Source organism: Lytechinus pictus, chromosome 3 (genome assembly GCF_037042905.1).
Source record: "Lytechinus pictus isolate F3 Inbred chromosome 3, Lp3.0, whole genome shotgun sequence".
In the NCBI taxonomy this organism is placed as follows: domain Eukaryota; kingdom Metazoa; phylum Echinodermata; class Echinoidea; order Temnopleuroida; family Toxopneustidae; genus Lytechinus; species Lytechinus pictus.
In genome coordinates this window covers 39,939,240-39,965,935 of record NC_087247.1, presented here as the reverse complement: position 1 = coordinate 39,965,935, position 26,696 = coordinate 39,939,240, and the positions used below count along the sequence as shown (strand labels likewise).

At 35.4% G+C, this 26,696-nt stretch overlaps 1 protein-coding gene across 1 annotated transcript; it reads left to right on the top strand.

Annotated features, from left to right (window-relative positions):
- The first annotated feature begins 1,211 nt into the window (after positions 1–1,211).
- LOC129255627 (zinc finger C3HC-type protein 1-like) lies at positions 1,212–26,523 on the top strand. The gene is made up of 9 exons (XM_054893971.2): positions 1,212–1,348; positions 7,572–7,719; positions 9,315–9,465; positions 11,167–11,250; positions 12,109–12,233; positions 15,457–15,581; positions 16,628–16,769; positions 17,374–17,586; positions 18,597–26,523. The coding sequence occupies exons 1-9, from the start codon at positions 1,251–1,253 to the stop codon at positions 18,675–18,677; spliced, it is 1,167 nt and encodes a 388-aa protein (XP_054749946.2). The 5' UTR covers positions 1,212–1,250; the 3' UTR covers positions 18,678–26,523.
- The last annotated feature ends 173 nt before the right edge of the window (positions 26,524–26,696 follow it).

Genomic DNA, 26,696 nt, shown 5'->3' with positions numbered 1-26,696 from the left:
AAGTTGATCTTTTTAGGCAATTGACAAGCTATATGTCTCCAGCCATCCTAAAACCAACAATAAATGCCATATACTAATTTGAAGATTTCCATTCATCTTGAACAAGCATACCATATATTTTATCATTATACAATTTTTGATAAAACCTCACTGTACACTTGCCTCATCTCATCTTACATTGTCCTCCATATATATCTGTACTATCTCTATATATATATGTCCATATATGTTTGTATTATCTCCTCTTTCGAAAAAACCTCACTGTACACTTGCCTCATCTCATCTTACATTGTCCTCAATATATCTCCTCTTTTGAAAAAAACTCACTGCACACTTGCCTCAGCTCATCTTACATTGTCCTCTACATATATTCTATCATTATACAATTTTCGATAAAACCTCACCGTACACTTGCCTCATCTCATCTTACATTGTCCTCCATATATATCTGTACTATCTCCTCTTTTGAAAAAACCTCACCGTACACTTGCCTCATCTCATCTTACATTGTCCTCCACATATATTTGTACTATCTCCTTTTTTGAAAAAAAACTCACTGCACACTTGCCTCATCTCATCTTACATTGTCCTCCATACTAACTCTTGTACTAGCTATCTCCTCTTTTGAAAAAACCTCCCTGCACACTTGCCTCATCTCATCTTACATTGTCCTCCATATATCTCCTCTTTTGAAAAAAACCTCACTGCACACTTGCCTCAGCTCATCTTACACTGTGACTGTCCTCTACATATATTTTATCATTATATATGTTTTTGATAAAACCATCACCGTACACTTTCCTCACCTCATCTTACATTGTCCTCCATATATATTTGTATTATTTCCTCTTTTGTAAAAACTTCATCAAACACTTTTCTTTTCTACACTATAAACTCCTACGTTGTTTTATACACACACAACATTTGAAAACTCTCTGGTTTTTTACACTCGGTATTGTACACACACATGCACAAGACCACGATCTAATGAATATTCATCGGCGAACCTCCGGATGGATAGTGACGTAGTAGCTGGACATTTCATCGCCCCTCGCTGTACTTTGTCATCAAAAGTGCCTACCGCCCGGAACCCTTTCCCATTATATTCCAGGCCAAACAACCTAGCTTACAAAGTTTATGATTGGCCAAGTAGCGTAGTATTGGCAAAAAATTGACCAATTACAACCAACCTACTAAACTATGCTCTATGTTGCTCACTTTAAAATAAAACTACGTCTACGACATGAACGATGGCCGTCTCCAACTTGGAAACCAGCAAACCTCGTCGAATCAAAGCCCTATTATCTTCATTTCTCAAGGGAATTTCTCGTGAAGAAAAAAAAGAAAGGTTGGACCTTGTCTATTCAATAATAATATTTCCAAATGTTTCCTACAGTAAATGTATGTGACGTGAGACTGACGAGATCGCCCGAGAGCGAAAGTGCGGCGTGAGTTAGCGACGGCGGCCCGGCCCGCTGCGGCAGAGCTAATGGCCGGGGGGGGGGGGGGGGGGGCCTGGGGCCTGTTGTATGATTGAAAGGCCTTAAGGGTCTTTCGTAGAACCGTTCTACATAAGAACGAGGGGCCTGTTGCATAAAATGGTCTTTCGTAGACCCGTTCTACGTAAGAACGAGATATCGCTCAACTGTTTCACAAACAAAGCCGATTTGGGCGATACGAAGAATGGTCCTGGCTTGGCCTTGGAAGTTGGAGTTGGATTCTTGGAAAGACACCTCCAGACAGACTCATACTCAGATGAGATGGGGCCTGTTGCATGAAATTGAAAGGGTCTTTCGTAGAACCATTCTACGTAAGAACGAGATATCGCTCAACTGTTTCACAAAGCCGATTTGGGCAATACGAAGATGGTTCTTGGAAAGACACCTCCAGACATGTCCTACGTAGGCATGATCTTTTTTGGACACCGCCCGCCACCGTCGGCATTGAGAGAAAATGCATTTACGGCAAGCCACACTGACATATCACCTTTAAACATTTTGGGGGGTCGTTTGATTGCACTCAGATGCATTTTATCTTGGATGGGGCTTGGATGGCGCCAAGTCACGTGGCTGGCATCAATTTCAAAACAGAGGTCATTTTTCTCCGGGGTAATAATTTTTTTTTTAATATGCTTTCTTTTATTTCCTCACATTTTCTCCCTCTTTCTCCACCCTCTTTCCATTTTTTTAAAACCAAACTTGAAATATCAAAATGGGCGGCAACCTCTCTGACCCCCATGCTTTATCATTAGATAAATATTACATATGAACAGATGAAAAAATATGTATGGTAAAGAAAACATGTGTTTGTAACGTTCAGCAAAAAAATAAAATAAATGAAATAAAACACGATACAAAACTGAGATGTTACTAAACATGCTAAATCATTTCTTTATTTTTAATTTATTTTCTTTATCATGATTATTTTTTGTTGAGATTGATGTCAATCAATGAAAATTGTTGAATTGGTGTGATGAATGAAAAAAAAATCTGCCGGATATATAACAAAATAACTAATTGAATTAAAAATATTAGGCCTATAGCTTATGAATCCATCACAATCATTAGAAATAAAGTCAAGTTCATTGTACCTATGATAGACATGATTGTGGAAAGTCCATACGAAAAGGCTCATCGTAGGGTAGGCCATATGTGATTGTCATGTTAAAGCAATGATGTCTCGACTCCTTAACTTCATGATGAACATATATATTTTTTTATATTATTGAAGCTTATGTTATTCAAACTTCCATAAAGTTATCAACTTTAAACGTTTATGATCATTGTCATTTTTTTTAGCATTGTTTCTGTAAACAGTATTTTTCCCCATTAAATTTATTTCACATATTTTTCTATGTTTTATTATTGTAATGCTACTTTACCCACTTGACATGTTTGCGGCAAGTTTCATATTTTGATTGTCCTCGGTTACTTAAACTTAATTTTCATGCAAATGTATGTTTATACTCTAAACACTCACATTTGTATTTCTTGCCTTATATCTGATGAATAAAATAAATAAATTCGATTTTTCACACGCAGCCTCTCATATTTTCCCTTATAATAGTCTCATACTATCACTAATCAGACACATTGATTTTGTTTACTCCATTATCAAACCCCAATTTTACATCAACAAATAACATTTAAAGCATAATTTGCAAACTTATCACTTTAGATGAGTATTCTATAAAAGTCAGAATATTGAAATAATACAATCCCGAAATTACTTAGTTACTTCAATTTTTATTTTCGGACAAGGGTCTCTTTCATTGGAATATCAATGAAAGGTGTCCTTAAAAGGGCACCGTGTTCTAGATAGGGGAAATAATGAAAATTTCGATTTTATCCAGGTATGTTTGTGAATCTTTATTTTTGTTCTCCTATTACCTCATAAAGTAAGCTCCATACATCATTTCTACTATCGGTAATAAACAACAAATTATTTGAGGGGATTTTGAGCTCCATTAATTGAAATAAATGATTTTATGAAAAGTCGTCATTTCGAAATAAAAGGTTCAGGGTGACAATGAAGACTAAATATTTTTCCGATAATATCGATATAAAACGATGTCGCGGACTTGGAAGACAAGATTGCCTTCGTGAAACGGAAAGCACTGATTTGTCGCCAATCTTCCTCTGAAGAATGGTCCTAGGACGTTCCTACGTATCGCTCATCTCGTCGTGCAACAGGCCCAAGAGTGATACGTAGGAACTAGCCAGGAGGCTTCTAGAGAGTAAAAATCATTTACTATCCTAACATAGGCTTACTCTCAATGAAGCCAGGTCTTCCTTTCAAAACCTGAAACTTTCACCCCCGAGATTTCTACTTTCCTTCTAAAAAAGATCTAGCCCTAAATCATGTACATGGGATAAAACTTCATTTCCGACATTTCTACGCTCTCGTTATTTTTAAACAAGAATTCATCAATGAAAATGAGAAAAATATTGTGAAAAGACGGAAGAGACTTGCCCGATGTTTACGCCGCCATCTTGTTTCCTATTGTTCTTCGCCAACGTTACGCAACGCACGCATCTGTAACGTTGGCGAAGAACAATAGGAAACAAGATGGCGGCGTAAACATCGGGCAAGTCTCTTCCGTCTTTTCACAATATTTTTTTCATTTTTTTGATGAATTCTTGTTTAAAAATAACAACGAGAGCGTAGAAATGTCGGAAATGAAGTTTTATCCCATGAACATGATTTAGGGCTAGATCTTTTAGAAGGAAAGTAGAAATCTCGGGGGTGAAAGTTTCAGGTTTTGGGGTCCTTCGTGTAGGTGAATGAGAAGGAAGACCTGGCTTCAATGAGAAATTGTTTTCATGTTGTTTATCTATAAATGAGAAAGCAATGAAGGGTCAGAGCGTAGTGTCGCCCATTTCGATATTTCAAGTTTAAATTTTTTTTAATGGAAAAGGGGTGGGGATAAGTCGGAGGGAGAATAAAAGAAAATATTAACAAAAAAAATTTGGGCCTATACATTACCCCCGAACATAATACCCCGAAAAAGTTAAAATGACATCCGTTTTTGGTCGTCTTGCCATACGTGCAAAAAGACGACCTGAAATTGATGTCAACTAGCCCCCATATTAAAAAAGTAACTCGGCGCCATCCCAGATAAAATGCATCAGAGTGCAATCGAATGACCCCCCCAAAATGTTTAAAGGTGATATGTCAGTGTGGCTTGCCGTAAACGCATTTTCTCTCAATGCCGACGGTGGCGGGCAGTGTGCAAAGAAGATCATGCCTACATAGGACATGTCTGGAGGTGTCTTTCCAAGGACCATTCTTTGTATCGCCCAAATCAGCTTTGTTGAACAGTTGAGCGATATCTCGTTCTTACGTAGAACGGTTCTACGATAGACCCTTTCATGCAACAGGCCCCTGAGCGTTGTCCGGTGTGCGAAATTATTATTCCCACCGCAGTTCCGGACCCAAGTCTAATGTTACATGATGTGAATTCTTGACTTGGGTCTCCCGTCTTCGGAATAAGAGTACGCATGTGCGTGGACTTCTTTACAATCTTTACAAAAAGAGGCTTACCTTAGAATTACCTGTGATATGATTGATGTACATGATGTGATTGATGTGTGCGTGTCGTGTGGTCTAACATGCGCAGTGAGTCAGCAATAATCGGCAGTCTTCAACCTTCAATTATGCAAAAAAATAGAAATTACTACCCAAATCTTTGTATGAGGTGAAAGTATCCACAAATCCTTTCAAATATATGAAAAACTTTTCTCCTGAAATTGCTGCATTTTTAAGTAAGAACTTCATGAATTACGCTCTTCCGGGACGGCGACACAATGATGGGTAAATTTTGAGTCGCCGATTCGAAACATCCAATACATACATGTATTTTACTACACAGACATATCGCGCATGCGCACACACACGCACCGATCGTACACAAATGTCCATTGACTCAGCTGCATTGTTGAAACCTCTCCATGGGTTGAGATATACGTTGAGACGCCACCCCTCTTATTTTGATAACAATTGTCACCCCCCACTTTCAAAATGAAATGATCGTGAGCATTTTGTTACAATCTATATTTTGATACCAAATATTGGTAACTTGTCTTGAGTGGGCAGCTTTGGAAACATCGATTGCTTAGTGTGGGCGTCTCAAATCGTCGCCCGAGAAAATCTCTGAGCGGAATTCGGCCTTATAAGTTCAGGGTTTCTTTTTTAAATTCCTCTTATATAATTTTTACAATTTTTTTGTTCTGAAATGCCATTGGTATGGATAGATATGAACAAATTGTTGATGTTGGAGAGCCATATATAGTAGTTCATGTGAATGATCAGATTAGAACCAATATCCCTTGACTTCTCTTATATTTTCTTAAAAACTGTCCTCTAAAAACACTTTTGGGAACATTTTACAGGGAAAATGTTGTAAGTCCACTGATAAAAGTGGAATAGTCTATTAAAGTGTTAACCACTTGTAGACTACATGTACACATTTGGTTTGGAAGATTAACTGGATTTTACTGACTTGATTTCAATTGCTGTGAGTAGATATGAAAGATTTATTCATGTTTTGATGATATAAAGTTGATAAAATCTTATTCTTTTGAGTAAAAGAATAAAACTGCCTCAACAAAAAAAATTGTCAATCATTTGTTATATATGTTTCAATGGAAGTGATTTAGATCAACATTTGATAAAAAAAAAAACCATAGTGATTTAAATCGCGATTTAATTCAGCCAACCCTGATATTTTCTATAAATTTTATTTTGACTTGATTTAATTATGAAATAAAAAGCTACGAATGATTTTAAAGTTTATGTCAGTGTAAAGGATTATGTTTTTGGTGTTTGCACATTGTTTTTAAGAAATTTGGTTATAAAGATTTTGAAAAATAAAAAAATGCGATATAAATTAAAAAAAATCTTATTTAAATCCAATACAGTGAAAATCCAATATTTTTTTTAATAAAAAAAATATCGCCTACCCTGTGTATAATTTGTATCATGTGTATGGGCATTTACTGAGTGGGAACATCTGTGGTGGTAGAGATGGAGGGTAGGGAGGATGTGGAGTGGGGGCATATTCTAGACGTAAGATTGGCGGGATATCAAAATATTTTTTAACTAGATCTAGAGTAACCTGCCTGAAAATGTTGAGCTTTTCTGCAATATTTTTAATTCTAAAATATCTTTTCACAAAATTAAATTTGCATCAATGTTTGTTAAAATTTTTAATTGCAATGTTTGTTTTTAATTTCCATCTTAATATTTCATAATAATCTCAAAATGTATCACATGTTTTGTGCGAGAGCCGCTGAAATGTGCTATACCGCATGTGATTTACAACCTGGAACTTGCAGCGGCCATTCATTCACTCCCGCATTACTTTCGGACTTCCTGCTGAATGAAGGCAAACCGCACGCTTATTGTGGCAACCTGAACTCGAAGTGTTCAGGTTGAGACTAGCAATATTCCCACTGAGTGAAAAAAAAAGGCTTCTTGCAACAATGGAGCAGTGTTAACAACCAAAAAAAAAATTGGAAAAAAGGGAATCTATATACAGTATAGGTCTACTCACTTTCCTCTTTCATCTTTTCCTTTCCTTATTTCCGTTCTTTCTTACCGGTACTTTAAGGTTTTATTTTGTTCATCATTTTTTGCTTTCTTTTATCTTTTCTTCTATTCTTTCTTCTATCCGTGCTTTTCATTCTTTCTTAGCTGCCTATCATTTTTTTCCTTTTCTTTCTTTCTTTCTTTCTTTTATCTCAAAATTATTACTTTTTTGTTCAAATGTCCAAGCAATGACCCATGCATTTATTTCTCTGTCAACAAGATTCTTTTTCTTGATGACAGCACCAATAAATACTTAATATTTTAAAATGAATGTTACTTCACCATGCCTATTTGTTTAATTATAATGCAGGTGTGTTTATATCTGTAGCATCTATAATGATTACTTTATTTTAGATATTTTCAACTGTAAAGATTATCTGTTAGTTACAAATCACATTTATTTTGACTACCGGTATCAAGCATTGGACTAAATAATTAATGACTTTAATAAAATTTTATATTTTCATTTTTCTTTTGAATAGTGAGAACAAGCGAGTGATTTTTGAGTCTCTGGATACAGAAGGATTTGCGGATGGATTTGTGGTGGTTGACGAAGTCTCTAGTGAACAAACCAGCACCGTGCAGCCTTTGAATCAAGAACTTTTCTTCAATAGGGTGGAAACATTTTCTGTATCCTTTCAATGAATTATTGTTATCATTTTGTGAACTTTATTTAATGGTATGGTTCAGTAGAGAAAACCTGAGAAAAATCAGTGTGAAAAATGGTTTGTCTTGAATATAAAGTAAGCCTGAATCTGCTGTACCTGCACACCAGAATGTAATTAATCAAATCAGCGTGCAGAAACGAGTATCGAGCAACTCCTGACTTGAAAACCTCTCCCGTCCATGCCCGTCCAGTCTCCCATCCACTCCTGCATAGTATCCTGACAGCCAGGCTAGTGCAGCTCTGCAGTTTTTACTTCCATGCATCGTTGCTTTCTGATGTGTAACTGAATGGACTTTTTAGAATCACGGGTGCAGCGCTTCAGAAAATGTGTATTGAGTTTCAAACTCCAATCTCCCCGATACTATTTTTAGAACGCTGCGCGGCACAGGGTCTCGCTGTAACTTCGATTAGATAGTGAAAAATTTGCGTATTTATTGCATTTTGAAGATACCATCCTAAATTTGCGAGAAAATGAATTTGTGAACTCGGAACAAAATCACAGATTTTTCATTTTATTGTATTTTTTGGCCACCCCACTTCTTAAATCTGAACTAAACCACCGGGTGCTCTGGAAATATGGCCTAGATCCCGCAATTTGAAAGGCAAAATTAGGATTTTCAGCAGGGATTTTGATGAGTAACAGTCAGTGCCTGAGTATGTATTGGCGCTAATGCAGTTTTGCACCTGCCTGTGTTGCTGCGATGATTGAATGTTAGCTGTGCTGCGCAGGTGTAGCATAGGCTGTGAAATAAGTTGACATGTTGACGTTAGCTGTCAGGCTGTGATGCATTCAATATTTCATAAAATAATTTTCAAGTGAGTTTTTATCTAATGAATTAAAAATTATGAAAAGGATTCCTCTAAGTACAAATTCTGTTCAAATTTAATATACTTCATCCTATTCAATATGATGGACAAAACTGTAAAAGTTAGAACATCCAGTCAATTTAGGTCATGAGATACAATCAATAAACATTAAATGAACAAAGATAAATTTGATAATCACTTTAACAATTAGTAACAATGAAGAAAAACTATATAGAAATTGAATACACAATGTTAAACATTAAAAGAATCTGTAAACAAGCAGGTTGGCATAGATCTCTGATTAGTGTACATTCACTCTCTCTCACTATGTTGAAAGAAGATAATTTCATTAAAGAAAATCTTAGGTAGCACCTACAAGTAACTTCCATTCAGCTTTTTGTTACGTCTTTTGAAGATGGTTTAAAGACTATGTCACAAATTAGAGGGCATTTTCTCTCCATTTTAACATAAAGATTGTCATTGCCAGGCTGAGTGCGTGGTGCAGAAGGGAATGCACACAATAGCACTCTTTCGGCTTTGTTAAAATACCTATAAGGCATATTATACACACAACATGAACATCCGCAACTTGCCCCTTACATCTCTGTTAATGATTGTAAATGATATTCTCTAAAAAGAAATATGCAGCTCATATACTTAAATTTCAGAGGTTGTATAAGCTTAGGAAGATGTACATTCTGTGCGAAAATCATATTTGAAAACATTTTATCCTTAAATATTTATTATGTAGATTTCATCATGGTTTGCTAAACCAGATGAAGTTTGTCCTCTTCGCTGTGCTCAGTATGGCTGGGAGAACATTGATGTGGACTCGCTGAAGTGTGTCAGTTGCAAGGAAGTACTCTATGGTGGGCTACCCCCAAAGTGGGAAACAGACTTGTGTAAGTTCACTTTGAAAGGAAAAAATCCTCCCAACATCTAAAATAATTTGTAAAAGTATTAAATATTCAATATTTCGAATTCACTCAATAATTTATTGCTTGAAATAGACAAAGTTCTAATTAAAAAGGTAGTGTTAGTTTTCTTGGTGTTTATATAGACTATAATATGCAATAGGACACTCATGTTCAAAAAGTCACCCAAAAAGTATCTCAATGTATTGGTATCCTATATAGGTTAAAAGACTCCCTTCCAACTTCTGCATTATTACTATTATACAATTCTTTCATGTTGTCATATCTTAATTATTGTGTTGTTGTTTGGGGCAATTGCAGTCGAACAAAATTTGAAAAATTATTTAAATTGCAAAAAAAGCCTTTGGCATACATGTATGTATGGGATGTCATTATCAAGCCCATTCTGCCCCACTGTTTCGAAAAATAAAGTCTCTTAATATTTATGATTTGTATTATTTTTCTATTGCATGAATTGGTTTCTTTTATTTCGAGAATAAACTAGCACTTAATATCCATAAAATGTTTACCCTTAATCACCGGATACATAATCACAATACCCATTTTAAACATTCATTCCACCTATGACCAGTTAAAACTAATAACGTAATGAAATGTGTACGGCATAATTTCCCTGTGATTTGGAGCTCCATCCCTAGAGATGTAATTGAAAGCAAGTCTGTTAGGTCATTCAAAAAAAGATTGAACCAGTTCCTATATCTTAAATATGTATAGTTATGTTTTTCTTGTAGATTGACACCTTTTTATGTTGTTTTTCTTTTTGTGTTTTTGTTTGTTGTTTATATATCATGACTAATTCTTTATCTTATTGTTTCTCTATACCATGTCATGTTATCAATGTTTTGGGAACTGTGCTTACACAAGGCCACTTGGCTTTATTTATGCAGTTCCCCATTTCATTTTCATTTTTTACTCTTTTACTCTTGCTTGTAAATATATTATTTCTCATACCTTGCTTTATAATTGTTTTTGTCGAGAATGAAATAAATGCAAATTAAATATATTGGATATGGTGTCATGGTAGGTTTTGTGTGAAGCCTTAAAAAATTAAGAGTTTTGGGGTTATCAGACGGTTCAACGACAATTGCACCTCTGCAAATTCCACACATTAATTGAATGACCAACTTCAACCCTGGATTTAACACTATACCCTATCCTAAACCTAACATAACACCCTATTGCAACCCTAACTCTATATCTTAGACAAAATAAAGCCTGGAGTAATTGTCACTGGAGCAAATGTCATGTCATCTATCAGACAATAATGTGGTGCATGGTTATCCCAAATCTGGAGGACCAAGAGCCACTTTTCTTCAATTGTTAATGCCTTGTTCACATTGTTAAATGAAAATGAATAGATTGTATCTAGATGACATATCGTGGGAGGGGGGGGGGTCAGAACTTCAGATGAATGGCATTATAAATTTGAGTTTGTGTTGAACTTGTTGCTCTTTCATTTGTAATATCCATATCACACTGTGTGAATCAAGCCATATAGAGTAGCCCTGTTTGTTCATATATGCATGTATACTTCCAAGTTGTTACAGTCCATTTTTCATTTGTTTGAATAGAATGAAAAAGTTTCTACATCTGAAGTATTATTTCTATGTTTCATTATACATGAAGCTTTTGATTATTAGAATTATAAATATATCTTTCTTTTATCAGATGAAAGTGCTTGTAAGAAGTTGGAAGATTCATTGAAGACTGGTCACAGTAAGATTTGTCCTTGGCAGAGCAATCCTTCACCAGGTACTTATGACTTTGGTATTGTTGATGGTCATTTTAATTTTAATGGATTTAATAAGTCCACTGTATATGTAAAATGATTAATATAAACATTAAGCTCATTGGTAATAATATCCAATGCCTTTGGAAACACAGGGATGTTAACATTATATGCACCATACAAGAACTGTTCTTATTATTTACTATAACCTTAGAAACAAGCATGCATTTAGCAGGCTGTGAGACTCAAAGGCACATTTGTTACTATACTATGTATATGTCTGTATAGTAATTATACATGCTCAATTATGAACAACTATAAAACTTGATCAAAGATTTAGCCAATAGTGAATGTGTATGCAAGTCACATGTTCATGGTTTAATTCTTTGCAGCCTCCCAGCTGTTAATTTTTCGTGCTGCTCTGTGCATTTTTGGTACCGGTACATCATTTTCCCATAGCACTTAAAGACTATCTGAAATACATGTCTTTTCAAAGGAAAGGCATGCTGCCAGAACTTACTTAGGCATGCATATTAGAAACACTTGTGATGTCATAAAAGAAAGCAGGTGTGACCTCTTATTAGAACAACCTTTCCACTACAAATCATACTGCCAACTGGTTTTATAAAACAAATAATGCACGTTTTTAATTTATGATAGCGATGAAGGCACCTCAGGTATTTGCAATAACATGTAAAAGCACTATGCGCAATGTGCCATAACACACTCATAAATATGCATTATTTATATATTAATGTGTGAAGATTTAAAATGACTTTGTGAATTCAGGCCACTCGTTTTACTTTTTTTAGCACAATGTTTACAGTGGTACCTTAAATTTGAGTATGAAAATCAATTTTCTATTTCTTTGGATGTTTCAGCTTCATTTCTTGAGGTGAATTTAGTGAGCAGTCAGAATGCAGTGAATGATTTTCTTCACAGAGTAGCATCCATCAGATGTTTTGGAACCTCTGTTCCTGCTGTTGATTTATCATGTCTCCAACAGGTTTGTTGGTTTGAAATCTATTTCATACTCTTTATTCTTGTCCAATTTCTTGTTCTTTTCTTTTAATTTAGAGATTCTTTCTGAAAAAAAGAAGAAGATAATTTCAAATCATATTAATTGATAATTGAAGCTTGAAGGACTAGTCCACCCCAACAAAAATTGATTTGAAGAAAAAAAGAGAAAAATCTAACAAGCATACATGTGTAGCAGATTGCATTTCATCAGTTGGGTATGCAAAAAGGGTGGCGGATGAACAAATTTCCACGCAGTGCCGTGGATAACTTGTAGCTACATCACAGCCCCTTGGCAATATTTGTTCTGTAAGGTCCGAGCTAGAACAATAGGCTAAATATATTACTATAAATTAGATCAATACAATATCAGCAACAAAAACTACAGCACATTAAGTTTGAAGTTACAGGGTTGACGGAGCCGATGAATGCGGTGAATGATATGTTGAAAATGTGATGCTTAACTCATGATTTTTGTCTCGCCTGCATAGCAGAGCGAGACTGTAGGTGCTGCTTTTCCGACGGCGGCGTCGTCAACATTGAAATCTTAACCAACGTTAAGTTTTTGGAATGTCATCATAACTTAGAAAGTATATGGACTTAGTTCATGAAACTTGGACATAAGGGTAATAAAATATTACTGAACATCCTTGCCTGAGTTTCAGGTCACATGATTAAGATCAAAGGTCACTTAGGGTCAAACTTTGGCTGTGTTGGGGTAATTTGAGGAATTGTCATCATAACTTTGAAACTTTTTGGATCTAGTTCATGAAACTTGGATCTAAGAGCAATCAAGTATTCTTGAACATGCGGTGCTAGTTTCAGGTCACATGACCAAGGTCAAAGGTCATCTAGGGTCAGCAAACTTTGGTAATGTTGGGGGTATTTGTGGAATTGTCATAACTTTAAAAGTCTATGGATCTAGTTCATGAAACTTGGTCATAAGAGCAGCAATGTATCCCTGAATACCCTGTGTGCGTTTCAGGAACATGGCCAAGATCAAAGGTCATTTAAAGGTCAATGACCTCTGGCCGTGTTGGGAGTAGGTGTTGAATTGGCATCACAACTTAAGAAGTTTATGGATCTTGCTCATGAAACATCGACGTAAGGGTAATCAAGTATGAATGGTTGTTTTGCACATGTCTTAGGTCACATGATCATGGTCAAAGATCATTTTGGGGTCAATGGATATAATATTTTATTATCATATTAGTGTTTTCTTCTGTGAATAATTATTCATTGGCTGTTTTCAAAGGAAGCACTGCTGCTATTTTGCGTAATGCAGGCGAGACTGCCAGAGGCGTTCCACTTGTTAACCATTTAAAGCATTTGTTGAGTTAAATCTCACTACTTAAACAAAATAAAGATCAATTATTGTCAATAACAAACTTTGGAATTATTTTAATGTCCCTATACAGTTAAATTATTAATGATCTACCTAATTAATATACTCGATTAAGTAAGAAAATGTTAGCCAATATATACACTCAACAACCTTTTTTTTTTCTTAATTTCTTTTGATTTCAATATAGATTTGATCTAATTTCACTTTAAAATTGTTTAAACACTATAGGAATCACTCTTTTAAGTTGATGTACATGTGCAAAGAAGATATAGGCATGCAGGTAAAATATGTTCAGTTGATTAAACTTAAATAACACCTTAAACATGTATTATTATTATGTCATTATATATTCTATAATGTCATCATATGTATATTGACTGTCAGCATCATATTTCTAGTCAGTTTAAATGCAAAGAATAACTTAATTTAAAATATGACAATTTTGACAATATACAAGAATTAGCTACATGTGCATGTTAGTTCCCATCTGCAACCTATCTAATTTGTAAATTTTTGAGAAAAAAAATTGTTATTCAATTTGTAAGCTACATTTATAGTATTTTTAAGTCTTGTGTAATTGCAAGAAACTTTTTTCAATCAATGGTGTAGTGGATTTTCCAGGCATGTAAGGGTGACATTCATTTTTTTTTAAATTGTGAAATTAAATATCACTAAATTTAGATGAAATTGATATGCAATAATTTGTTTTATGTTATGAATGTAAGCATTGACATTCAAAAAATACAACTGCAAAATGCAAGGGTGATTCAATGTAGCATTAATTTTTTACACCATTATATGTGCAGCAGGTTCAATTTGAGAAAAATGCATTTGAAAATTTACATTGACATCAATGTATTAATTATATATAAATCAGTTATTTTAAGCAAAAACAAAGGTATTTTAGGATAAAATCCTCCTTTACAAATTGAAGAATGGTAATACTCATAACATATAAAAAGAAAAAAAAACTTGTTAGAACATTTTTACCCTGTTCCCGAAATAGGACCACCTTATGACATGCGACCAGCACTGAAAATTTCATCAAAATCGGATGTATAATACAAAAGTTATGACATTTGTAAGTTTTGCTGAATTTCACAAAACAGTTATATGCATATCCTAGTCAGTATGAACATGAGGGGAATGAAGGTGTCACCCACTCACTATTTGTTTTGAATGGCATTATATGAAATATCTAATTTTCTCCTTATTGTCCTGTGAAACAAAGCATTATTCCTCCCTGAACATGTATATTGCTTTAACATTTTACTTTTCAGTCAAGTTGATCTTTATTGTCAAATCTGTTAAAATTGATACCGGTATACATTTTGTATTATTCAAACAATAAAAAAACAAAATTGTGAGTGAGGGACGTCATCGACTCTCTCATTTACATGTCACTGAGTTGTGCATATAACTGTTTTGTGAAAAATAAGCAAAACTTTAAAGTGTCATAACTTTCTTGTTTTACATTTGATTTTGATGAAATTTTCAGCATTACGCTTGTTGATTTTTCTCTATTGTATCGAATCAACTTTTTTTGGGTTGGACTTGGCCTGTAAGCAATCGTCTCATTATTGCTCCCTTATCCAATATCCCCTTCTCTGGTAAATGTTCTTTGTAGATATATGAAGGTTTATCGATGTACAAACATTGAAATTATTATCTCATTCTGATTCTTACAGTATTCTAAACATACATCTTATGTAGGAGTGTACCATAAATATTCATGTGTGTAAATCTTGTTTAATACATCATGTGATTTATTCTTACCAGTAAACTGCTTTGGAATTTTTCCTTCACATATATATACATATTTTGTTTCACCTTTACTCATTTCCCTATTTGAACACTTTGGTAACAGGTTGGGGAGAATGAAGACACATTATCTAGGATTGTATCAGGGGTTTTAGAGGAAGAGCCATCGTGTGATTATAAAGAGAGGATAGAGTCTGCCTGTTTCATGGCTGCATGTGGCTGGTCTCGGAGGTGAGTAGAGCACATTGGGAAAGAAACCTTCCATTACTGTCTTTTACCTGTCTGCCAAAAAGCATGAATGTTTGTATAGCATGAGCTGAACTCTAGCAAATGTAATCAAGAAATGCATTTTCCAAAGATATTGAATAATGCTACAAATATTTAAACACAACATGAGGAATAAAGGATCAATAATGAAATTTTGAAGTATAAATGAAAATTATTAAACAAGTCTCAGTCTGATATAAGTAATAGAGGTGGAAGGGAATAAAGTGGGAGTCATAAAGTCATTGAAGTGTAATGGAATGCTAATTTGATCAAGTGAAAGTAGTGAAAAAAAATAATCAGTCAACAAAACAGATTAAAAGTATGAGGAGCTTATGGTAAGAACTTGTAATATGAATTCTGGATACATGTGATTATGCAAGCCTGGCTTCGATGATTGTTAAAAACAAATTGATTTATTCTATACGATGGTATCCATAAGGTAATACATTGAAATGGTTTCAAACAAAGTTAATGGATTTAAAAGACCTTTACTCTACCATTCAAGCTATCATTTAAAACAAAAACTTCAACCATGTATTGGATGTATTGCTAAATTCCCATGTGCTTTAAGGCCATCTGCAACCCAATTTGGAATAAAACGTAGTAAAATTTGATGCTAATGTTGAGACATGGAATATCTTACTGTGTAATGTTCTGAGTCATAGTACAAATACCTTTGATCAAATCTGGGACTATGCTATCATCCTTATTAGAATAAAAGCGAATTTAATATCTAGTCATAAGGACGTTATCAGCTACTAACTTGGCTACTAACTTTTTGAAATTAATTTGGCCTTTACTCTATCCCGGATCTCTCCTGAAAGGGAATTCCATAGTGAGGGCCCCGCATGGATAAATGCCCTTTCCCCCACTTTGTTTTACATTTGGATCTGTAAGAAGACCGGAGTCACTGGAGCGTAATGTGTAAATGACACCAAAATTGAAAAAAAAAAAAAACAGTCTATATCTAACTAATAGTGATATGCTTACATGGTATCAATTTATTGCAGTTCTCCTGAAGGCTCCCAAAGCCCAACAATGTCATGCCAATACTGTAGGCGGAATGTTGGTCTCTGGAATTTTACACCTTCTGAACAGAATGCAAAGACAGTGACAGAAGATGATTCAGAACCCACTGCAAAGAGATTAAAGGTTGGTAAAATTGACTTAATGGATCCTGTCATACAAAGACTTGTTGTGGATTTTGGTCAGTTGATAATTATCTCATACATGTATTTCTGAATTACACAATTGAAAGTAGTTTTAAAATTGTGATTGATCTACCACAATGATATATTAATGATGATGCATGCTTTTTTCAAAACTAAGCGTTTTCAATAATAGAAATTGTAGTTCATTTACCTTGAACCTAAAAAGACTGCCCCAGGCTAACATTTATATGTTATAGTACTTTATCCCCTTTTGCCAATAATATGGGAGTGAGGCTGGTGCTTCAGAGACCAAATCTTTTGATTCAAATAAAATGTGTGTGGGATCTGTTTGATACCAGAAACTGCAGAAGTTTGCATTAGCTCTCCCTTTACTACAGTTTTATGAATATACAGGTGACTCTGCCCAAGTCAAATCTCTTAGGTCCATAGTAATCTGTTTGACTAGGAAAATGTTTATAACACATGTTAATTCTGGTCTGCAATATTGCTTCAAGTTAGGTAATTAATTGACATGCAGAAGATGGACTTATGCAGGGTCTGCTCAGTAATTCAACATGTGAGTTAATTTCCTTTCTATATTTCAGGTTGACAAGGGACTGTTCAATCCTATAGAAGAGCATAGGAGCTGGTGTCCATGGATCAAACCAACATCTTCCACCCAAAAAGTCAAGTCATTACCTCAAGATAAGAGCCAGGATGATGAGAGACCAGTCAGACCAGCATGGCATGAACTTCTTGTCTTGTTGCGTCAAAGATCAAGTCCTGACAAACAAGGACTCCTCACCAATAAACAAGTGGTAGGTACTGGATTTTATAAGGTTTCTGTTGACCTCTTGATTGTTCTGGTAATAGTTCTTGTAAGAACAGATCCAGGATATTATAGAATTGTGCCACAAAGAGTAGACTGGTTTCTAACAAGCAATGAAAAGAAGAAAACTCGAAATGAGACAATTGACTCTCCCCAAAGATATCTATAGGTAATGGCTATAAAAAAAAGTTAGTTTGCGGAAACCTGATTGACCATAATTAAACTTTTATTTTTGTATTCAAATTTAGAGCGAAAAAATGTGCTTACCAACTCTAAATTTTTGTTTTGTTTACTGCCAAATAACACTGTAGATCATTGTCCAAATAACGTTATTGTCAATCTCCACTTGACGTGTATTGTTTGAGGGTGACAAAACATTTGCTCCTACAACAATTGCTGCGTGCTTAATTTTGTCTAGGGTTAGGGTTGCAATAGCGTTTTATGTTAGGGTAGGGTATAGTGTTAACCCAAAGTTGAAATAGGTCTTTCGATTAGTGTGTGAAGTTTAGAGCGGAGCGATTGTTTCCTGAGCAAATGTCATGGAACCCGTTTGAGTGCATACATTTTTTAAGAATCTTATTGACTCACTTTAATGCCCATGTATTCAAATATCTAGGTTAATCTGTCCTGATTTAAGTGTTGAATTATTCTTAGTACATTTTAGTGAGTTTATACTTCAACATTTTAAGAAATGGTATCCTGTCAGGTACCTGTTTGCTTGAACACCTACATTCAAATGAAATGCCCAAAGGATTTGTCATTTGGCTCATCATTCAGTGTCAACTGTTCTTTTTGTTTTATATTCTGCTTATTTATGCATCTTTACTCTGATGAGTGCATGTTGAAAAGCTTCAGTATGACTGGTTAATGCTATTTTCCAAAAGAAATAAGTGGAAACATGTTTATTATTCTATTGCTCTTGAAAGGTGAAAATTTTTATTTTAGTGAGATTATTTTTCAGTTGATGATCTTTGATTATTTATTTTCTTTCGCTTTCAGACACCACCCAGCCAAGCATGGAAAGCAGTAAGGAGAATAACAAACTTCTGGCAGAGTCGGAATGCTGTCAATAAGACTTAAATTTATATTCAAACTAAACTACTTTATGACTTATGTACAATGATGGAGCTATTCATGGATCTTTTATTGGAATCCAAAATTTAAGGACGAAATAATTACATATGGCCTGAAACAGTATATTTTCCCAAATAATTTGATACCATATTTATGTGGTATGTCTTAACGCTTGGATGGCCAAGGGGTATTCTTTGCAATGATGTATATTTTGATTTGTGCCAAAGTATGAAAGGCATTACTGCAATGAATGAATTCTGATGTCAATGATGTCATATTCCTATAAGGGTTGCAATAAAGTACATTGCAAATCACCTTTTCAATGTTTAACATTAGAATTGTTTAATAAACACTTTTTAGTGTCAATTCTCATGTTAATTTTATTGAAAACGGATTTGCATGACGAAAAACCTCCATTTGAGAACACTATACCCCAGTTTTTCTCAATCAATTCTCTTCTCCAAGTACGACAAACCCTACTGCCCCAAGCAAGCAATGTAAGTATCAAAACACCTGTTTCTTGACCTCGGTCCGAAGATAACACAACAGCCCGAGCGCGGTCCCGGCAAAGCATGCCGCCATTTTTTATTCACTTACTTTCCTTATTTCGAGGTTGATTTTCTTCGTTCGAAATTGAAAATGGACTATTATTGAATTTCTGAATACAATATGCCTTTGAAAACGTGATTGAATATCGAATACAATAATTTCATTCCGAAGGTCCTTCTACAGGCAAAGAAGTCTTACGTAATAGCACACAGCTGTTGTTTATCATTTCGTCCTTGGCTCAACGCTCATAATCTGGCCTGTGGAGGTGAAATTGAGACAGTGGGTATTACCTGGCCAAGCGGGGGTGATCGGGCGGGTGTTTCATAAAGCTGTTCGTAAGTTAAGAGTGGTGATCGTGTCTTGCGGTAAATGGTACACACCATTGGCGATGATCACCAGTCGTTCTTAAAGTCGCTCTTAACTTACGAACAGCTTTATGAAATGGCCCCCAGGGCTTGGAAATGATTTTTTAGATTTCAAACACAAATTGGGGTCTAATATCGCAGTTTGCAATCTGAACTGCGGTCTTTCTCCAAACAGGGGGTTGACGTAATGGCAAATATGTTTACTAACTCATGTAGGATTTTGACAACATTGGCATCTAGATTCATTCATTGCAGTCATGCCTTACTTTGGCGCAAATCAGAATTTACATCACTGCAAAGAATACCTTCTGATTATCCAAGCGTGAAGACGTACCACATAAATGTGGTATTAGATTATTTGGGAGAAAATACTCTTTCCAGCCATATATAATGATGATGCGTTCATGACATATTCGTTCCTTAAATTGGGGATTTGTGAGGTGTCATGATGTATTAAACAAGATTTACACACATGAATATTTCTGGTACACTCCTACATAAGATGTCTGTTTAGAATACTTTAAGAATCAGAATGAGATAATAATTTCAATGTTTGTACATCGATAAACCTTCATATATCTACAAAGAACATTTACCAGAGAAGGGGATATTGGATAAGGGAGCAATAATGAGACGATTGCTTACAGGCCAAGTCCAACCCAAAAAAAGTTGATTTGATAAAATAGAGAAAAATCAACAAGCACAACACTGAAAATTTCATCAAAATCGGATGTAAAATAAGAAAGTTATGACATTTTTAAGTTTCGCTTAATTTCACAAAATAGTTATATGCACATACCGGTCAGTATGCAAATGAGGGAACTGATGACATCACTCACTCACTATTTCTTTTGTATTTTATTATATGAAATATGAAATATTTAATTTTCTCCCTATTGTCCTGTGAAACAAAGTTTTATTTCGCCCTGAACACGTGAAATTACCATTGTTTAACATTTTATGGTTCTGTCAAGTTGGTCCTTATTGTCAAATCTGTAAAAATTGAAATATTGTATAATTCAAACAATAAAAAACAAAAGAAATAGTGAGTGGGGGACATCATCAATTCTCTCATTTGCATGTGACTAAATTGTGCATACATTTATTTTGTGAAAATTAAGCGAAACCTTGAAATGTCATAACTTTCTTATTTTACATCCGATTTTGATGAAATTTTCAACATTATGCTTGTCTGATTTTTCTCTATTGATTCAAATCAACATTTTTCTGAGGTGGACTTGACCTTTAAATCTTATGTAAAGTAATGTGTGTCAACACTGTCAAGTAGGCCAAGTGTATATTCCTGTTCTCAGATGAAAATTATATCAATTTTCATGCTTTAAATTTAGGCAAGAACACATTTCTTTATAGCATAAACAGGGAAACTTGACAGGATCAACAAACTATTCTAAGGCCAATTAGAAGAGTGTTAGTATCAGTCAAAATGACATCCATTGGATTGGATTGTTATTCAAATTGTGAATTTCAAGGAATAAAAAATGTTTGATATATCAATGTAAAAAGTCAACACTGTGGCAATATTAAATTGCATACTATAATACAGGCGAGACTGTAAGGAGCATTCTGCTTGTTGATTTTTTTTTTTTAATACACAAATTAGCTGGTCATTCTATTTATGGTTCTTTTTTCCCTCTGTGTTCCATGATAACCTTTTATTCCTCTAGGAATTACAAATTCAATCCTCTTTCCACACATGTTACATGTATTGTGAATGACAGTAAATTTGTTATGTCCTGTATGATGTGATGGTAGCACAGTGGAGCAACACTCAAGCCATCTAAGTTAGGGGGCTATGACTAGCAAGCAGAAGTACCCACTTGACAGTTATTTTTTATTTTTATTATTGAGGCTTACAATGTCTTTGATCACACTTATACTGGAAAAGGACTGTGCTGCTATTGCAACCTTCCTTTTTATTCCAAACCTTTGTGAGGTCTTACATTTCAGGAGAGGTGCAAAACCAGCAGTGTATAAGGCTCTGTTTTATCTTGATAATTTTCTACCATCTGCTTAATCTGGAGATTGGAAGATTAATTTTAATCTTTATTTTTGATTTATTAGATAAATGATAGTTGTTTTGTGTTGGAACATGTCCTGTACATGTGAATATAAAGTGTCTGCAGCCTTTTGCATTGTTATTATACATTCACTGACTCACAGTGGTTTTTAGACACACACATGGAGTGGGTATTAACTGGGACATTACTTTCATGTCAATGTTATAATACCAATGGCTACTATTCAAATATTCAATGTTTATGAGTGCAATCGTTCTGAATTATACATGTGCGAGTTTAATAGACCGTTTCAACTTGTACCGAATGTAATATTCGGAATGTTGCACGAATACAACATTGAATATATGTTTTTACAACACCGATAGCCTCCAGTCTAGACCGTATAGGAACCAAGATGGACTAGATCTAATAGTCTATAATAGGTCTAGATCTAGGACTTTAGGACTATATCTAGGTTTAAGTCTAGGACTAACGTTAGGTCTTATTTTGCTTACCTGTTGAGAGTCAGTAGTAGATTTATTCCAGTACTTCCCAGTAGCCCAAATTAAAGTAGAGTCAAGTCTAGTTCCATATCCAGGGATGCAAAGACCAAGTCCTGTTGATGAATTAGGTTCTAGTTCCATTATAAAATCCAAAGGAAATCCATTTCAAACTCGTAACTCAACATTTTTCAAATGGAACAAACTCTCGATGTAGTCCAGTTTCCTTAAATATCCAATTCCAGTAATAGTCCACATGAAAATGAAAGTTGAAATTAACAAAGTGTACTTGAAACGCTAAACAATAACAGCTGAATGTATTTACATATATATGATGTATCATGTTACACGTCCATGAAAATGGAAGTGCTGCACTGTGCTCTACTCAACGAGGCATTAGCCAAGTTAAATAGAGTGTCTCTTTCTTTCACTGAATGCGAAATCTCAAACCGTTGCACGAATATGTGTTGTACAACGCCTCGGAGTAACTCACATCTTAGATATGTAAATACATTTAGCTGTTATAGTTTAGCATTTCAAGTACACTTTGTAAATTTCAACTTTCATTTTTATGTGGACTATTACTGGAATTGGATATTTACATAGTTTTTCTCTGCAGTAATCTATGAAAAGGGAGCAAAAATATTGAAAGCGAAAAGCAAAATCCCACAAACTCTCGAATGTAGTCCGATCCTACAAACTCTCGAATGTAGTCCAGTTTCCTTAAATTTGAAACGCTAAACAATAACAGCTGAATGTATTTACATATCTATGATGTATCATGTTACACGTTCATGAAAATGGAAGTGCTGCAATGTGCTGTTTGAAGTTGTACAATGCCTACTTAGATTGTTGTATGCGAGCAAATGGGAGGCTGAATTTCAAACATTCGTACCTTTGCACACACGACGTACCATCCAAAATGTACCATTGCACAGCTTTAGGACGTGACGTCATAATACGATTTAATTCATTGCGCTCACTAAAAAATGAAGGTGAAATAGGCATATAGCCTGCTGGTTAAATGCGCAATGCTGCTCGAGGTCATGTGCGCTTGTGGGATTTTGTTTTTCGCTTTCAATATTTTTGCTCCCTTTTCATAGATTACTGCAGAGAATATTTTCATATTTTCGCTAAACTCCGCATTGTACAACACAAGTAGCGAATATTCTTATTTGTGCAACGGTGTGAGATTTCGCATTCAGTGAAAGAAAGAGACACTCTATTCAACTCGGCTAACGCTGCGTTGAGTAGAGCATCTTTCTTTCACCTCATGCGAAATCTCACACCATCGCACTCATGCCTATTCGCTATTTGTATAATGTAGAGCTATGGATGTTTACATTAGAATCTTGGAGTATCACTTGTTGTTGAGACAACAAAAGATTAGAGGCTGATACACCATCAGTTTGGAGATCTAGCTAAAGAACTGTGATGACCACTGAAGAATCCTGGGCCGCAGGAATAACAGTTACCTGTAGATCGAGACCTCCCAAGTTGAAGAGATAGATCCGCGCTAGGCCTGGTCTGGTTCTCTTGTGGTTCTATGACATTTTCTTGCATCCCATAGGCTTGTCTGGTACTCTCTTCTTCTCTGCACTTGTGGTGGTAAAGTGTTTAGGGAAGACTCTGACTTGTGACCTGTGACAGCCATTATTTTGTGACTTTCGAAGCCCGCTTCATCCCACACCATCACAGTTGTAGCCCTTAACCTGTGGTTCAAGTATTTCTGTGTACATCCTGCAGCCTCGGCGATCAATTTCATTTTTTTCCCTATCGTATTTATCCCGAGTGGAATATTATTGTACCACGGTCCTTCTGGAGCCTTAGATTTGGGCCTCTGCCAAAAGCATGTCTATCCAGGGTTCAGATGGCTCTTGTATGCAAATACTGATGTCACTGGGCACCTGGGAGAGTTCTTAATTTCATACATACAGCCGCCAATTCCTCTTCTACATTTTCTCTTCTTGATTTAAAGTGTCGCAGCGTTCAAAGTAACGAAGACCGTTTTCATTGGTGTTGAGAAGTCAGTGCTCTTTTGTCGTTTCTCGGAGAGAGTCATGTCCTCTCTGCCTGAAATAAGTCATGATGTCCAAGAATACCTTGTTTTGAAGTCCCAATGGAGTACTCACACCAACTGCGTTAGACTCTAAAATCTTTTTCATGTCTTAACTATAAACGGCCGTCCCAGGGAGGGGGGCACTCACATATATTGGTGGTACGGGGAAGTGCCGCTTTGATGACCCCTTTTTCAGACCTAATTTTCTATTCCCTAGATACTCCAAATTACAAAATTTTTGTTCAGAAGCCACCCGCACTGCTCACGAGACCCCCTGTTACGAAAAATTTCAGTTCCCCAGCCCAGCCTAAATTGTCCAGCGCAAGCATCACAAAGCTATGCTGCACGCATGGCTTCATATTGGCTTCATATATCACGCCGCTAGCATGGCTGGCGCCCACATGCTGCACAGCACTAGCACTACTATTATAGCGTGCTCCTTGTACCGCAAGCCCATACTGTCGACCCTGTTTTTCACACCGCCCAGTATATTTTTAGTTCCCAAGACCTCGTATTTTACCCTTGTGGTCAGTTCCTTAGACTCCCATTTTAGGGTTTCGTGAGGCACACCCCCCATCAAAATATAATTTGAGTGCCCCCCCCCCCGCTTGTGCTTTACGAAGCCTTTACCTTCTTGAGTTTCACCATCACAGGTTTGAAATTTTTTTGGTGTTCCAGGAATTAGTCAGGCTTTAAGATGTCCACGTCTCCGTCTGAAAATTTGCTGGAGTCCATATCTGATTTGAAATGACAGATTTTTATGTATACAATGTGCCATCATCTCGCATCAACCCAGCAAAGAAACGACTGAGGAATTGGTCTAGACCTGGATCCCCTAGCTCAATCAACGTCCATGTACACTTTGCAAATGCTTCCAATTGACCCAAGGCATATTTGATCATCTTCTTAGTGTTCGCTGTTTCACTGTCAGCAATTTCTTTAGATCCTCGTCAGAATCGAAAACAAAAGTTTGGGGTAGCCATGATCCAGTCCTACTATAGATCTAGGTCTAGTCAATGAGAGCTAAACTAAGGCCCACTACAGTGAGCGCATCTAGGAAGCCGTATACCCTGGGACTTATTAGCTTAGCAACGGATGTACGCACATTGTGTTTAGCTTAGCAACGTACATATATGCTTGTATGCAGCTAATTCACTTAAAGTGTAAGGGTCCAAGGGTTTAGTGTGCCCTTGGATCTTGCACTTCTGGCACATTTAATTGAGCGTGCAATAGTCGACTATTGCTCGGCTATCATGTCTTAGCATGCTATAGCTGATTCCTCTAAATGTCATGTGACATGCATTTATCCAATCAGCTGTCGGGATCTGTGTATGTGTGGTATAAAATATATGCAATCAGTCAGTATAGTATAATGTATGCTTACTGTTCCTAACACTGCATTTTTTTAATATGATAAGAAGAAATGACAACAGATTCTGTACATTCCACTGTGTAGAAAGACTTTTTGTATAAAACTTAGAAACTTATTAGCTGATAATAAAATCTAAATTGCACAGAATAATTCCTGTCTTTTGTACTTGTATACATAAGTCTGTATCATAATAAAAAATAAAATTGAAATACTATTTCCCTTTCTTTGTGTTTTGCTTTAATTTTTTTTCTAATCCTTTGTATTAAGTGGTGTGAAGTATATTTGCAACTTCTGGAGATAAAACTCAGCAACATTTCATTCTCTTCAGTCTTCATGTTTGTTAATTATATTGATAATTCATATAACACCAAATTACCATCTATGTGGATGTGTGACTTAGTAAGCAACTAGGTACATGGAACTTTGAGTGAAATCATTGCTGATCATATAACTATGTTTTGTGGGTTTTTCTAAGGGTATTTACAATGTGCAATCAGCTTTTACATAACATCAAGTAACTGAGATGCCTGCAACTGCCACAAACATCACAATTTTTAAATCTGTGCATGTTTTTTTATGCAATGGGTCAGTAGTATGATCATGAGTGGTAATTTTTTTTGTAAAACCCCTCTAAAATCTCCAGGAGGGCTCGGGTGACTAGGAAACTATATCTGCTTCCTATATGACATCACAAGCATTTTCAGTATGATTCCTGCCTGAGTAAATGCATTAAAATCCTTGACATATTCTTCTTAATGAATTTCATGGCATCTCATTTATTATGTACCAGAGAGACAATGTGGTGGATCCAAAAAATTTATGACTGGAGGGTTATGAAGAATTAAAGCATACTGTATGCACTTACTGTTGGTCACATCCTTAATTCTGTTTAATAATTATACTTGTTGATGTAGCATCTTATGCTATTATGCAGTTTCATTTCACCTAGAATAGAAATCAATAAAACAATTCCGCTATGCCATTCAGAAGTGAGAGAATGTAGACTCATCTTTGTCTTGTGACTTGTGAAGCCATACTTGTCTTTAGCTTTCATTGGGAGTTGATTGTGATTTGATGGTGCCAGACTCTGAAAAGAAAGAAAAAACTTCCTGTGACATAAATTACATAGATGTAATTAGTACTAAGGCAATAATGATGTCGT

Coding starts and splice junctions, on each gene's coding strand:
- LOC129255627 (XM_054893971.2), top strand. CDS start 1,251: ATGGCCGTCTCCAACTTGGAAACCAGCAAACCTCGTCGAATCAAAGCC. Junction 11,251..12,108: donor GCAGAGCAATCCTTCACCAG/GTACTTATGACT, acceptor TGGATGTTTCAG/CTTCATTTCTTGAGGTGAAT. Junction 17,587..18,596: donor TCCTCACCAATAAACAAGTG/GTAGGTACTGGA, acceptor TTTCGCTTTCAG/ACACCACCCAGCCAAGCATG.